At 50.7% G+C, this 14096-nt stretch overlaps 1 protein-coding gene across 2 annotated transcripts in view; it reads right to left on the bottom strand.

Moving 5' to 3' along the window:
* Nucleotides 1–5674, bottom strand: part of LOC101075174 (glutamate receptor ionotropic, kainate 2-like) — a 41452-nt gene extending 35778 nt beyond the window's left edge. For both annotated transcript variants that reach the window (XM_029849803.1, XM_029849804.1), the window contains exon 1: nt 5147–5674. In XM_029849803.1, the coding sequence (XP_029705663.1) occupies nt 5147–5273 (127 nt within the window). In that variant the 5' untranslated portion in view covers nt 5274–5674. The remainder of the gene's footprint in view (nt 1–5146) is intronic.
* Nucleotides 5675–14096: the final 8422 nt, after the last annotated feature.

Here is a 14096-nt window from a genome sequence, read left to right as displayed (position 1 = left end):
ACAGACACCAACGGGCGCACAGAGCAGAGGGAGGAAAGGCAATCAAAGCCCCCCCCCGACTTTAGGAATGGATACTGCCAGAGGCGACCTGATGAAAAGGAAATGACTGAATAATGAAGTTCTGAAATGTGTGCGCTCATTTCTTTTCAATAAGTGCGCGAGAGTCCTGAAGATAACCCCTCCTTCTTCTGAGCTAGGATCTCTTGTCTAATCCGCTGTGCCGCGGTGCGCGCCCCGCTGGCTAGGAAATTCGGCATCTTTTGTCATGTTTAGGAGGCGCTAGCTGGATGTAGCTGGATGTGGGTGTGTGTCACCGTCTCGGCGGGGAACAGCAGCGAAAACAGATGGGAAATCAAACCGGGTCTGTCAGAATCCGCCATCGAGCCTAATGTGTGGCTATAAAAGCAATATTAGGTGGAGAACTGTGTGTTTTCAAGCGTGGGCGTCAAAAAGCAGGACAGAAGCGACCGCAGCCCAGGCAGGTACCTAAAAACATCCAGACCTGGACTGTTTGAAATCCCCTTCAAGCGGCCTTCTCTTCTTCTCTTGTCTGTTGATATTAGCTAAAGCTGATACAAATAGATTGCCTTTTGTCCCCTGTGTGTATTTTTATCTTCCACCTCTTCTGCCACCAGGTCTCCAATCATCAATACGTTCTCCTGCAGCGGCGAGACTTAGAAAAGCAGAGGAAGGAATAGGAAATGAAATTGAACATAGTAGGGGACGTTCTGCATAACCCTGATGGACCGTGGACAATGGCGCGTCATGCTGATTCAAAGAACAGGAATTTAAGCAAGCGGGCTTCTATAAGTCCCCCCACAGAGATCATTTCTCTTTCTGTCCTCGGCTCGCACAAAGGAATGTTCACACATCCGACCGGCTGTGTCGTCAATGGGGGCCTTTGCCTCTGACATTTCTCCCACTTTACTCAAAAGGCTGCAGAGGAGCTGAATCACCACATCCTAACCTGATTGGTGCCTGGCGCCGTCGCCAGGGCTCCCCGCGCTCTACCGAGCAGTGCTTTTATCGTGCTTTAAATCCAACATGGGATAATCGATGACCCTCTGGCTCCTGGAGCGAATAAACATTCACTCTGCCTCTCAATTAACAGCATCGCTGGCAACAAATCCGCCCAGTAAATCATCACCGAAGCCTCTTTGTGTCTCTTTCAAATCAGCCGTGCAGTCAAAAGGCCTTTGTGGGTATTATTTCCCCTCCCTCCCACGCGTGACGCAAACAGAGGTGCGCTATTGCGGCAGGTGGAAGATTAGTCTGTTATTGTCCCACCGATCAAAGCACAGCCGGAACAGGCGCCACTCTGAGAGTCAGGGCAACGGGGCCGGCAGCGTTCGGGGGGCTTCGTGGTCATGAGGAGACGGTCCACAGGAGGCAGCTTCATGTCCTTAATCATTCACACTAATGCACATTATTAGATTATTCCTGCTTTTCACTTTTCATTTTCAACACTCGCCATATTTCAAGTGATCGACTCCAACCCCCCACCCCCCCTCCACTGGAGGTGAAGACGGCTAAATATGCCGCCAGAGAAGGGAGATAAGGATTTCTGACATCCACATCCACTGCAGTGACATTTGTACCGCCACCGATTTTCATCTTTCAAACCTCTGAAAGCTATTTCACGCATTTAATCCAAGGCCAATTTTCTGCCCGCTAATACAGCAGCCCGCCGTGTTTGACTCCTGACCTCCTGCTATATATCCACAGAACACTCTGCTGTCCTTTCAGTCTCCTCTTTTCACAGAAACCATCAGAAACCTGCAATAAAGCACAACTGAGAGTGGGCTGAGTGGACTGCTCAGAGGCAAACTAATCTATCTTTACTCTATCCGCCGGCTTCGGCGCTGTTTTTCTCCCCACTCGCACTCTATAAACACTCCCTCTCTTCCCTTTTAGATTCTTTAACAAAAGCTTGTTTTTCTTACAACTCTCGGTGTCTTTCCTCCTGGAGCTCGCTGCTCCGAGGACAGACGTCTGTCGGGGAGGCGGACCTGCTGCTGGGACGGCTTCAGTGAACGATCGCACGTATGACCCCTGACCTCTGCTGACACCGGGGGCCGTCCTTTAGTGACTGTTGCAGAGACTGACGCGCTGTGAACAATGGCGGCGCTCCAATGACGTCGGGGGGAGAGAATGAGATTCAAATGGATTCCGGTCCGTTCCGAACACCAGACAATATGATAAAAGATCCAGCTAGAGCAGAACCTGTAAACAAGGTCAATCATCTCCATGTAAACACTCTCTCCAAATATTCAGGCAAATCCTGAAAATTGCCTCGGCACAACGGGAAAATGACTTTCATACCTCACGGATATTTTCCATTTCAAACTGGCAAGAAAAGCGCGCCGCGGATTAATCACCTCCGCGGCTTTTAGCCGAGGCACGGCGGCGAGACCTTCAAAGACTCGGGACCGTAAACATCTTTAAAGGAAACCCATCTAGATAGTCGAGTGCTCGAAGCCCATCTGTGGTGCCGCGCGGCAACGCACGACAGATTTCCTTCTTTGTTCTTGAAACACGCGCCGGGTATTTTTAAACCGTGGAAATGATTTGTTAGCGAAGGAGAGAGAGTTTCATATTTCTGTAATCTAGAGCGGAGCCAAGCGACACATGAATGTTTTAAGCGGCTTTGCGGCTGTTTAAATGTGTTTGCCATCAACGCGCCTGGCGGCGGGCCACGGCGCGGGGTGTTATCCCCGATTCTGCAATTCCAAACTGAACCCCAGAGCGCTGATAATTCAGCCTCGGGAAGAAAAAGAAAGCAGCGGAAGTCAGTTAGCTGCAGACTCTCTGAATTTGTAAACTCTACTCTCCTTCACATTCCAATGATGGAACGGCAATAAAGTGATAAAGGTTGTTTCCCTATATTCAATTCTGAAAGAAATGAGATAAACAAAAATTTCACTGGAGGTAATTTGGGTCTTTAGCCAGAGGTTTGTTTTCATTTTTAAGGGGGGGGGGGCACAACTGCAATGAGGGAAATAGAAACATAAACAGGAAACGAACATAATCAGCAACTTTGCATGGACAAGCAACGACACATCTGGCCTCACGGATCCAAACCAACATTCATTCAAATCCAATTATTCATTATTTGCAGGTTATTTTAGGTTGTTTCCCCCCCCCAAGAAAGATTGAATTGACAAATAATGATGAGTCATTGCTTGCTTGAGTAAACAGGTGTTGTGGGAACACCTAAAATAGAATGTGTATCTTCAACATGTCCTAGACGGAAACAGAATTATTTTGCTTATTGTTTCTTCCTCACTTCTTTTTCTCCCAGCGGAGCACAAACACACACTGAGTGCACAGAGTGATCAGGTAACAAGGTCATGGATGGATGGATGGATGGATGGATGGATGGATGGATGGGTGGGTGGGTGGGTGGGTGGATGGATGGATGGATGGATGGATGGATGGATGGATGGATAGATAGATAGATAGATAGATAGATAGATAGATAGATAGATAGATAGATAGATAGATAGATAGATAGTGTGTGTGTGTGTGTGCGCGTGCACGCCAATTCAATCGTGTGCGCGTGTGTTTCGTGTAAAGGTCTCAGTGTAACAGGAGAACAGGGGTTGTACATTGTAGGCCGTCTGTCAGGGCAGAGCTGTGCTGAAGGCAGGGAAGGAACAGGCGGCCCCGGGAGAGCTGACCTCCTCGTTTAGTCCACCTCCTGCAGGAGCAGCGGGGCTTGACTGCTGCGCAAGCACATCCTGCAGCACAGGAAGCGCACAGACACCGGCCAATGGGCTCCGAGATGATTCTATATGTCTGTATATTTCCTTCCTAAGCCGGCGACACAGACAGCGCAGACCGTCGCCGGGGTTTGAGATGCGCAACAGGCGCGGCGCGGCCGTTCCTGCTCGGTCTCTGTCCTTGGTGCTGAACTGGCGGCTGATTCAGGACCACGGACAGAGACAACACGGCTGCTGCGTTCAGGTGCCCGGGAAAGAGGAGAAAATCTCAGCGACACGATGCACATCTTATCTTGCATGTCCTGCCCGCTGATACCAGCGGCGCGTTGCAGCGCAACCGACACATTCGGTACGACATGGTGATTCCAAATGTGATCTTCACAGACATCCGGGGATGTTTGAGGAGAAAGAGGGAGGCGCACACACGGGCACTAACCAACACAGCAGTTAAGGACTTTGACCCACTTCAAAGATGGGATTTGGGAACTTCTAAGGTCTAACAGCGATGCTGCGGGGACTCGCGAGTGTGAAGGGAGCGCGTGAGAGGCGGATTCGCACATTTGCCGCGGATGCAGCACGAAGACAAGCGCAGCCCGTTGCCATAGCGGCGCCTCCTGCGGACGCGGCCTGACTCTTAAAAAATGACCCTTGTGGGAATCGAGGATGGGTGTCGACGCTCCGTCACTGGATGACATCCGCTCGCTCATTTGGGTGCGCGCCTGCGCGCGAGCAACATTCCCAAACTATTGCCAATAAGAGACCGCGGTCCGGTTATGTCCAGGGCTTCATCTAAAAGTTCAGAATGATTGACCGTCGAAGTGAAGTGGCGAATCAATGTAAAGGGTTAATGCGATTGTCTGCTTGAATGAGTCGATGTGAAAGATGATTTCTTTTCTCCGTTGCTGGATTTGTTGATCGCGTTTGTGCCTCTTCTCGCCGTGACTCAGCCAATCAGCGAGGACCGGGAACGTCACTTCAGGCTGCATTAATAGACAACTCGCGGTGGGATACAGTTAAGAAGTAGTCCCGTGTTCACTCTTGTGTATTGACCGACTCTTGAGACCAATAAAACCAGTCTGATCTCCGCGTACAGTGTTTATATTTGGAGGGGGGGTCGCTTTTTTTGTGATTGGGGAAGAGGTCAGGAGGTGCGAGCCCCGGTGGTACTTACTTTCATCCTGCTGAACTGTTGCATCGGAAAACTCCGCCAAAGTAGAGCTATCTGCTACCCTCCAAAAGAGTTACGTAAAACGTTATGGCTAACGTGCAAAAGTAGCATAAATGAGAAAACTAGTTCGCGGTTTATTTTGGTGCCGGCGTAAAGCCGGTAAAACAAAGAATCGGGACGATTCGGTTCGCTCACGACAGTTATGTGGGAGAGCACGCAGACATTGTTGCAGATGGAGCCGTAAACAGATTCTTACCAAATCTCAAAACGTGTGGCATCCCGTGAGAGGAACCGAGGAGCAGCAGGAGCAACAGCGGGATCAGCCTGAGGTTCGACCTGGAAACGAGACTGGTTATCGGCAGATGGTGGGAGGTAATCTTCATGTTGTTGTCTTTTTTGTAAATGGACACTGGTCCAATCCGCCCCGTGCGCGGGTTCTACTCCCCCGTAAATCTTCTGGTCGGTTGCCAAGGCAGGGTGACGGCGGCCCTGGATGCGCAAGATCACGGCATGGTCATTTGCGCTTTTCCTAAATCCATTAGCAGTCCCGGCATGATTCCTCCCTCTTTTCCCGACTTCAGTGTGCTAAGAAACCAGAATCCTTCGGGTCGAGAGACGGTGGGACATCCATGACGAGCGGTACGGATCCACTGAGGAGGGTTGCGGGGGGACACGGAACGTGGAACGTAGGTGAGGTGCTGGAGAGGAGCTAGAGAGCGACAGGCAGAGGAGTCATCAGCGACACACAGCCCCCAATGAGGCGCTCTAGGATGCCTGCGCTCCCATTATACTGCACTGCTGCACAGGCGCTGACGTCGAGCCAAGGTTAGTGTGCACGCGCGCCAGAGAGAGACGGAGAGAGGGAGGGACAGAGAGAGGGGGAGGGAGATGGAGAGAGACGGACGGAGGGAGGGACAGGGAGAGGGGGAGGGAGATGGAGAGAGACGGATGGAGGGAGGGAGGGACAGGGAGAGGGGGAGGGAGATGGAGGGAGAGAGAGAGAGGTGAGAGGTAGATGAAGGGATGGAGATGAGAGGGGGTGAGAGAGATAGAGACAGAGTAAGAGGGAGGGAGGGCGAGAGAGGTAGATGGAGAGGGGTGAAAGATAGAGAGAGTGAGAGGGGGAGAGGGAGGGAGAAAGAGAGGAAGGTGGGGAGAGAGGGAGAGGGAGAGAGAGGGGGGGAGTGAAAGAGATGGAGGGAGAAAGATGGAGAGAGAGGAAGAAAGTGAGTGACAGAGAGGGAAGAAGAGGAAATGAGAGGGAGAGAGGGGCAAAAGCAATAGAGAAAGTGAGAGGGGGACAGGGAGGGAGATGGAGAGAGATGGAGTGAGGGAGGGGGAGGGAGAGAGAGAGATAGAGGGAGAGACGGGGCAGGAGAAAGAGAGAGGGAGGGTGAGAGAGGTGAGAGGTAGATGAAGGGATGGAGATGAGAGGGGGTGAGAGAGATAGAGAGAGTGAGAGGGGGGAGAAAGAGAGGAAGATGGGGAGAGAGAGGATAGAGAGAGGGAGAGGGAGAGCCCCCCTCTCTGAGTGAAAGAGATGGAGGGAGAAAGATGGAGAGAGAGGAAGAAAGTGAGTGACAGAGAGGGAAGAAGAGGAAGTGAGAGGGAGAGAGGGGTAGATGGAGAGAGGGGCGAAAGCGATAGAGAGAGTGAGAGGGGGAGAGGGAGGGAGAAAGGGGGAGAGGAGGTAAAGGAGGGAGAGAGGGGGAGAGGGAGGGAGAAAGAGAGTGAGTGATGGGAGAGTGAGAGGGAGGAAGAGAGAGAGGAAGATGGGGAGAGGGGGTAGAGAGAGTGAGAGGGAGGGAGAGAGAGGGGGGAGTGAAAGAGATGGAGGGAGAAAGATGGAGGAAGAAAGTGAGCGACAGAGAGGGAAGAAGAGGAAGTGAGAGGGAGAGAGAGAGAGAGCAGTGATGGATGTGCTGAGAGATAAAACGGGGGGAGAAAGTGAGGAGGGGGGAAACACCAGACCAGTAACAAACTTCATTTCCTTTGACTCCTGAACCAATGACCCCCCCCACCCCCACGCCCCCCCCCCCCCCCCCAAATCACAGCGCGCCTGGCGACAGAAGAACATAAAGTTGTAACCGTGCGTTTGTTGTTGCCGCTCGCACAGAAAATTGTGGTTTTTTTTCCTCTCGAAAAGAGCAGAAACACACAGATCGGGAATCAGTTTAACGCACAGGAATGATTGTTTTTCCGCGACTGGCGAATAAAGAGGCGGCGGCGGCGGCGGCGTGCCCACCGAGCCGCGCACAATAACCGGCTCCAGATTCCAGAGACGGCGTCTCCGTATCCGCGTGCCTGGAGGACAGCGCGGTGAATCGCTTCTATTCTCATGCACGCACCAGTAGGAGGCCATTTCCCACTTTGTCTCCACCATTTCCCACTTCTTTCCCAGTCGTAACCTGTCTATAGCTTCCGTGGATGTGGGAGGATTGGGCTGAAGAGGATAAAGATTAGCAGGGCAGATTAGCTGTGCTGCAGGCTTTTCACGTGGAACTATAGCTGTGCTGCTGCGCTGAAATGTTTCCAGCAACTCATAAAGGTGCGAAAGCGCGAGCGCGTTAGGCCACTATCTCCAGATCCAGAGCATCTGATTGTCGACTCCACACAAGTTTGCTCTCCCATACGAGGCGAGATGATTATCAGCTATGCGTGCTATTGATTTACCTTATCGCTGTCAGGGCCTCAACACCATCTGGGTCTGTAGGTGCTGTGTGGAAGGAGGTCTTTGATTAGCCCGGAAACCCAAACCAGCACCATCTTCATGGGAACTCGTGTGTGTAGAATAGAATATTTCCGAATAACGACGCTATCGCCGCATTTTGTATTCGTATTTTTGGGTATATGATGACAAGAGTGGTTTGTTAGTTTGCACGGAATCAAAGAGTCAAAGTGCACATCTACCGCTAGCGCAGCGGCGCTATGAGAGCCTCTCCACCGCGCCGCACATCACTCTCCAATCCCTCTCTGCAAATAAAAGTAAATGCATTTAATAGATGAGAGGGCACTCACATCGGCTAAAGGAAACACGGGGTAATTACGCGGGATCAAGAGCGCCGCTGCCAGCGCCGACTTTAAGCGAGCGTTGGTTAGCATGGGCCTCCACAACAAGCGCTCCGCAGAGTGAAAATATCAAAGAGAAAGCCACTCATCATGCTACCATCTGGACCATTTGCATAATTATGGAGGGTTTCAGGGTTTCCATGTAAGTCAGCAGAGTTCCTCACAGCATGAAAGGAATGAGCTCGTGAGCTCTGGGAGGAGACGCCAGCGCCGTTCCTGTTCAGGACGCGGCGCCCCCTAGCCGCACATGTGGGCACTGTCCTGACGAGTCCACAGGTGCTCGGCGCTCCAGAACCATCCTAAATGTGTATGAGGAGCTCACCTGGCGTTACAAAATGCCGCTGTAGGGCGTAAGAGGGCACGGAGTCATCCCGGTGGACACAAAAGGAAATGGACTTGTAGTGGGCTCTTCTCCTTTAGCTTGTGAAAACATTTGAGACGTATCCTTTATTTTAAAAGGAAAAGAAAGTCCACGATCAAAAGCATGTGGCTTTTGAAGGAGACCGTAAATGAGATTACTTCACACACGCCCACTCACTTGTAGCCCACAGAGGCTTCCACACCAGCTCGCTGGTGTTTATTCAGATGCCATTCAGGCGCGGGGTAATGCAAAGGGGACTTTATGCAAAGGAGAGATAACCACTGCTAAAAGCCTTCTGTCATTCTCTGCCCCTCTCTGCCCCCCAATCTCTCTCTCTCTCTCTCTGTCTGTCTCACACACACACAGAACGGTAGAAAGATTGCACTGGCATAGAGAAGGGAACCATGGAAACGAGAAGCTGATGCTCTCTGAATGGTAAGACCCTGAAAGAGAAGACTTTTGTTCACCTTTTACCGAGGGCTCCTCTGCTGCATTATGCTAAATGCTACGGTTATTTTAACTGGATTGGCTCCAGTAGCTAACAAAGGTCTCTCTTCATCAACCCATTATGGGGAGATGATGGCGACTCAAGGACATCTTAATGTTCCGGCAAGACAAGGATGGAGGTTCGGGGCGACCTTCTCGCTGAAGAAAGAGCCTCGCTTGAACATCAAATGGTTGGAGCTGGAGGCGGCCTGCGTGTCTTCGGCCCAGCTGTCAACGTGATTCCGGGGATCTCAGTGGGAATATATCCTTTTGAGGCGACAATTAGTCAAGTGAGACAGTAATTAGGACCTCTCTGCATACTGTCATTTCCTGTTAGACGTGACGGATGCCTGCGAATCTCTGCTGCGGCGCCGGCCGTCAACAGACTCGGGTCTGCTCCTGGAGCTGCGCTCGGCCTCTGTTGTGACAGCCATCTGGAAATCTGGAAAATGGCGTGGAAATGTGGTCAGTGGCACGATAATTAAGCAGCACGACGACAATAATATCTGTATGCTAATTAACCATAATCACACATAAGCGTGCTTCTATGGCAACACAATAAGAGTTTCCTTCTTCAGATACAGAAAAACACAGGAGAGCCTTGAGAGTTATCTCAGTACTTGGGTAATGTCGCTTTTATGAAGCCGGAATGTTTCTAACAGGAAACAAAATTCATGCCAAATATGCCAGCAAGTAAAAAGAATTTTGTAGACGCACAAAAACACACAGAAGCACCACAGCAGCCTCGGAAATTGCAGCTAAAGAAAGAATTCAACCTAACGAAGGCTTGCTCGTGTGCTAGCTGCGCTCTATATTTGACTTTGTGTGCAGTGGTTATGTGGAATCTATTGGAAAAAGTGTGGTAATTACCAGCCAAACTCAATTCGAATGACAGTAGCAATTGCAGCAGTTAGCGCTGACACTAATGGAAGCACTTTACTAATCAGGTCTGAGATGCTGCTGGTCTGGGCGGCTCGCTGGAACCGTTCCGATGAAACAAAATAATGATTGCTTTTATTATTTAAACCTATCATTAACCGCAAGCTCATTATAATACGGCTGCTGTGCTGAACACAGGGGTTATGGGGTCTGTGCAAACATCACGAAAATGCTTCATTCTGCATATTAAACACGGTTATGAGACGGGTGGAAGAGTTTTAGGGGAGGATGGGAACTTTTCCACTGGATAGTGATTGTGACCCAGTTTTCCGGCGAGGGAAGTTCAGAGCACCCCTGGAAACTCATGCTGCAGCACGGCTGCTCCCGTCCATCTGCATTTATAATACAGCCGCACTCGCTTTTATTAAAGTCTCTTTTTCACTGTTCCCTTGATGTTTTATTCAGTCGGGTTTCAGTAATAACCTCCAAACACTATCCCAAAAACAAAGAAAATCTTTGCCTCTGCTCAAAAATGCTTTTCCTTTGGCCTTGTGGAGACTAAACACATTCAGCGCTTTGGAAAAGCAAAGGAAATCGCATGCACATGCTGCACGTGCACGTGCACGTGTGCAGCCACGAGCCTGCTTAGCTGGTGGACGGCTGGAGTTTCTATTACTGAGCATCCAGCACGGTCTGGTTTGCAGGATAAGGACGTCCTTACAGGGACATTAGTCAGCGTGAATGATGAGGAAGCAGCTCCTCGCCTGTGTGTGTGAGAGTGTGTGTGTGTGTGTGTGTCTGTGTGTGTGGGCGGGGGGTTCCTTGTGTTCTTGTGCATGCTACATCCAATTTCCTCTTTCTACTAGCAAAGTGAGGACATTGGTGGGACGCGTGGACACTTTGGTTGGTCTCTATAGGATTGTTTGAGTGACATGGCTTTAAGTTTGGGGTTAGGATTGGGTTTAGGTTAGGGTTAGGGTTAGAACGTTACCCGTGATGGTTAGAAGCTTATGTGTGTGTGTGTGTGTGTGCGTGTGTGTGTGTGTGTGTGTGTGTGTGTGTGTGTGTGTGTGTGTGTGTGTGTGTGTGTGTGTGTGTGTGTGTGTGTGAGACAAACAGACCTAGACCATAAGGAATAGACAGAATACTGGAGTTCATCTGCCTACGCTGCATTTTTGCCATCAAACAGGAAATCTTGGCAATGCTTGCGTAAAGTGAGTCCCCCCTCTGGGATAGTGGGCCAGGGGTTTGCCTGAAGAAAAAAGAAAAAACACACAGACTCGAGACTCTGCAGCCCGAGGTTGAGAATCTTCTTGAGAATAAACTTTTGTTTTTGCAAAGTCTTTGGCGCGCACGTGGTACGAGGAAACGTAAATAAAAGATGGACACACGAAGGGTTGGCCTGCTCGTGGGGCTTTGTTAATGGGCTCTCCGGGTGCTCGTTAGTAAGTCATTAGGGTCTGAACTAATTTGCACCATTTTATAGACCACTGAGAAAATAATGCCGCCGACATCCCACACAAACAACGCCAGACCGCTCTGAGACGTTCCAGCAATGTCGAGGGGAGGGAAAAGGGAATAACGGTTGTTTATATTCTGAGCTGGCATTTTTGAAACAACAAAAGAGGGAGGGGGAGGAGTTAAGTTTATCTCCTCCGTAATGCTCCCTCTCCGCAAAGATTCCAGGGATCAACCGCTCAGGCGAGGCGGGACGTGCGGGATCGGCAGCCACGGATCAGAAGATCCAAACCAGGATAACACCCTTTCAGGATTCAGCGTTTTCAATCAAAGAACCGGTTACTGTGACTGGAAACAAAAAAAAGTCCCAAGAGGCGACAGCGTGGGAGTTTGTCGACATGGAAAAGCTGGCACGACTAACAGGGCTTGTCAGGTGGCGGCCCCCGCCCTCCAGAAAGGTGCACGTCAGGCCTTTGTCTCTTCCATCTATCAGGAGTCATGTTCTAACAGCGTTGCAGATCGGAAAAGAGGGAATTATGTTGCTGTTTTACGAGGCGACACATGGACTCGCAGGGGATGAGCTCACTCATTTAAGCATAATTCAGCGTGAACCTAATTTATAGCATCATGAGTGCAATAAATCCGCGTCTTTAGAATAAATAGCATCTGGCGCATGGGTTTCATAATTATGAAATTGCCTACGGATTTATCAAATATAACTCAAGGTGCAGGGATTGTGTCCTGTGTAAGCTGTGGCGTTTCATAGGATGCCAAGGCTGCGGCACAGCACATAATTATATTGAAGAGATAAAAAGAAACGCTAAACGCTGTGAAAAGTATGCCAAGCGCCATTTTGCTCGAGGTTTAAATATATCTGAGATGCAGCTGCAGAAGTTGTGGCTAACATACGTTAAATCCCACGCTGCAATACGTGGTTAGAGGTGGGTAGTTAACTACCCCCCCATGGGCAATTAGCTGAAGAACTTTAAGCCTTTTTTCCTGGGATGGACGCGGCTTTTTTACACATTTAAAGCCTGGAATCTTCCAGACATCCCGCACAAATCCCCGGGGCCGTTTTAAAGGAGAAATTCTCGTTACTGCGGCCTCTGCATGTACAGTGAGCTTTGCTCAGAATCCCCCCCCCCCACGGACGCCTTCACGGGGGGGAAAACACCCGGACGTCGGGGAAGGGTTGGGATGTTGGGCGACTTCGCTGCTGGGGGGTGATGAAAGGAGGCCGGCTGTGAGCTGGGCGAGGTCACGCCTCTCTCCTCCTGTCCTCTCGCCGCCGCCCCATTAATCACGCCGCCACACGTGGAAATGAGCGAAACCATCTCCCGCGCGCCCCACTTCCACTCAAGGACATCTCAGCGATTGCAGGTGTGAGGGCAGAGCTCGCCGCGGCCGTTTCCCCCCCCGCCTCGCCCGGCTAATGGACACCTTTTAGCGCCGATTCCCCGACTGAGCTTCACTTGTGAGAACTGTCACTCTTCCTTATTTCACACCAGAACAATTAACATTCTCATAAATCCTTTTGTCAGATACTTAATAGAAATTGAATTGAAGGACTTATCCCTCCCCCAGAGTTTCGGAAGCTCCCGGTATAATATTCTGTTTACTGAAAAGATGAGGACGCCGAGAAACGGAGAAGATGAAGACGCCGAAGGAGGGAGGACCAGGAGACAGAGGAAGAAATGAGAGAGGAGAAAGGACGGGGAGAAAAAGAAAATGAGCTCGCTCCCTCTGTGCTTCTCCACTTAATCATCCACCGGTCTATAAATAGGCCTCCATAGCCATGGAATATCGGGAGATTAATGGGAGAGAATGGAACGCCATAATGCTCCAAAGCCCCAACACTTCTGTGCTACTCCAGTCCTGCATTTCATTTCACCTCGGCAGCGACGGCAGAAGTTCACCCCCATCCGAAATCCCATCGCGGCGTCCTGGCATTCTGAACATATAGGAGCAGTTTCTGCATGTAAGGAAATTTCCTGGAGGAGACCAGGTCCCCCCCCCCCCCAGCCGTGGAGTGGGAAGGCGGGATGTCTGGAAGGCTGGAACCACGCACTGCAGAGCATCTCAGCACCCATCACGTGCACTCACTGAAGGTGTCAACGCAACAGAACTTGCTGCAAATTTGCACACGTGGGCAAACGTTCGGGGGGGGTTATTCCAGCTAAAGGGAGGAACCGGAATAATCGGCGGGGTTCACCTGCTGGTCATAAATTGGCGCGGCATTAGCTGAAACCCATTCCCAACCCCCCCATTCTCCCACGCTCCCCTGCTGCACCTCCCGCTGGCTTCACGCCGCCACAGCTCCCACCCTCCGCGGCGACACATCCGGCGGAGCCGAGCTTAACTCCAGCTCACTAACATGGATCTAATGAGGTGTGAGGAGTTATGAGCGAAGCGAACGACAAAAAGGGATGAGCGTGTTTCTCAGTGTTTAATGTCCATGATTTATTTTCTGCAGTTAAAAGTGAGGAAATTCCACAAAACCACAAAAGCAGACAGCATTCCCAAAACCTGGATATAAGAGGAAATCCATTATGCCTGAATGACACCAACTAGAGTCGTTACATATGCGCCATATTTGCCCGTAACTTTACTTTGATGAATGTTATTTAGTCAAGTTGCTGGTTTTGCTCCAGGTCCGGCTCGACGCCGATGCCGCCGTACCCGTACACGCACGGGCATCCAAAGCGAACCTTGTAGTCGCGGCACACCCCGTCGCTCTGCTTGGAGTTGTCACAATGAAATCCCTCGGTGGGGTTGAAGCTGGAAAACAATTCAGAGCGGTTCGTTTACCGGCAGGCGACAGCGCGAGGAGAAGGAAGCGCGGCTCTTCAGGATCATTAACGACGGCTCACGTTCCCGCTCTGCTCACGAGACTATTTTGCGGGGAAATCACTTACTGGAATCTGGGGGGGGGGGGAGGGTCCTGCTGTGTGTT

This window comes from Takifugu rubripes, chromosome 16 (assembly GCF_901000725.2).
Source record: "Takifugu rubripes chromosome 16, fTakRub1.2, whole genome shotgun sequence".
In the NCBI taxonomy this organism is placed as follows: Eukaryota; Metazoa; Chordata; class Actinopteri; order Tetraodontiformes; family Tetraodontidae; genus Takifugu; species Takifugu rubripes.
Note: the sequence above shows the minus strand (reverse complement) of the source record. Positions and strands in the feature narration are given on the sequence as shown.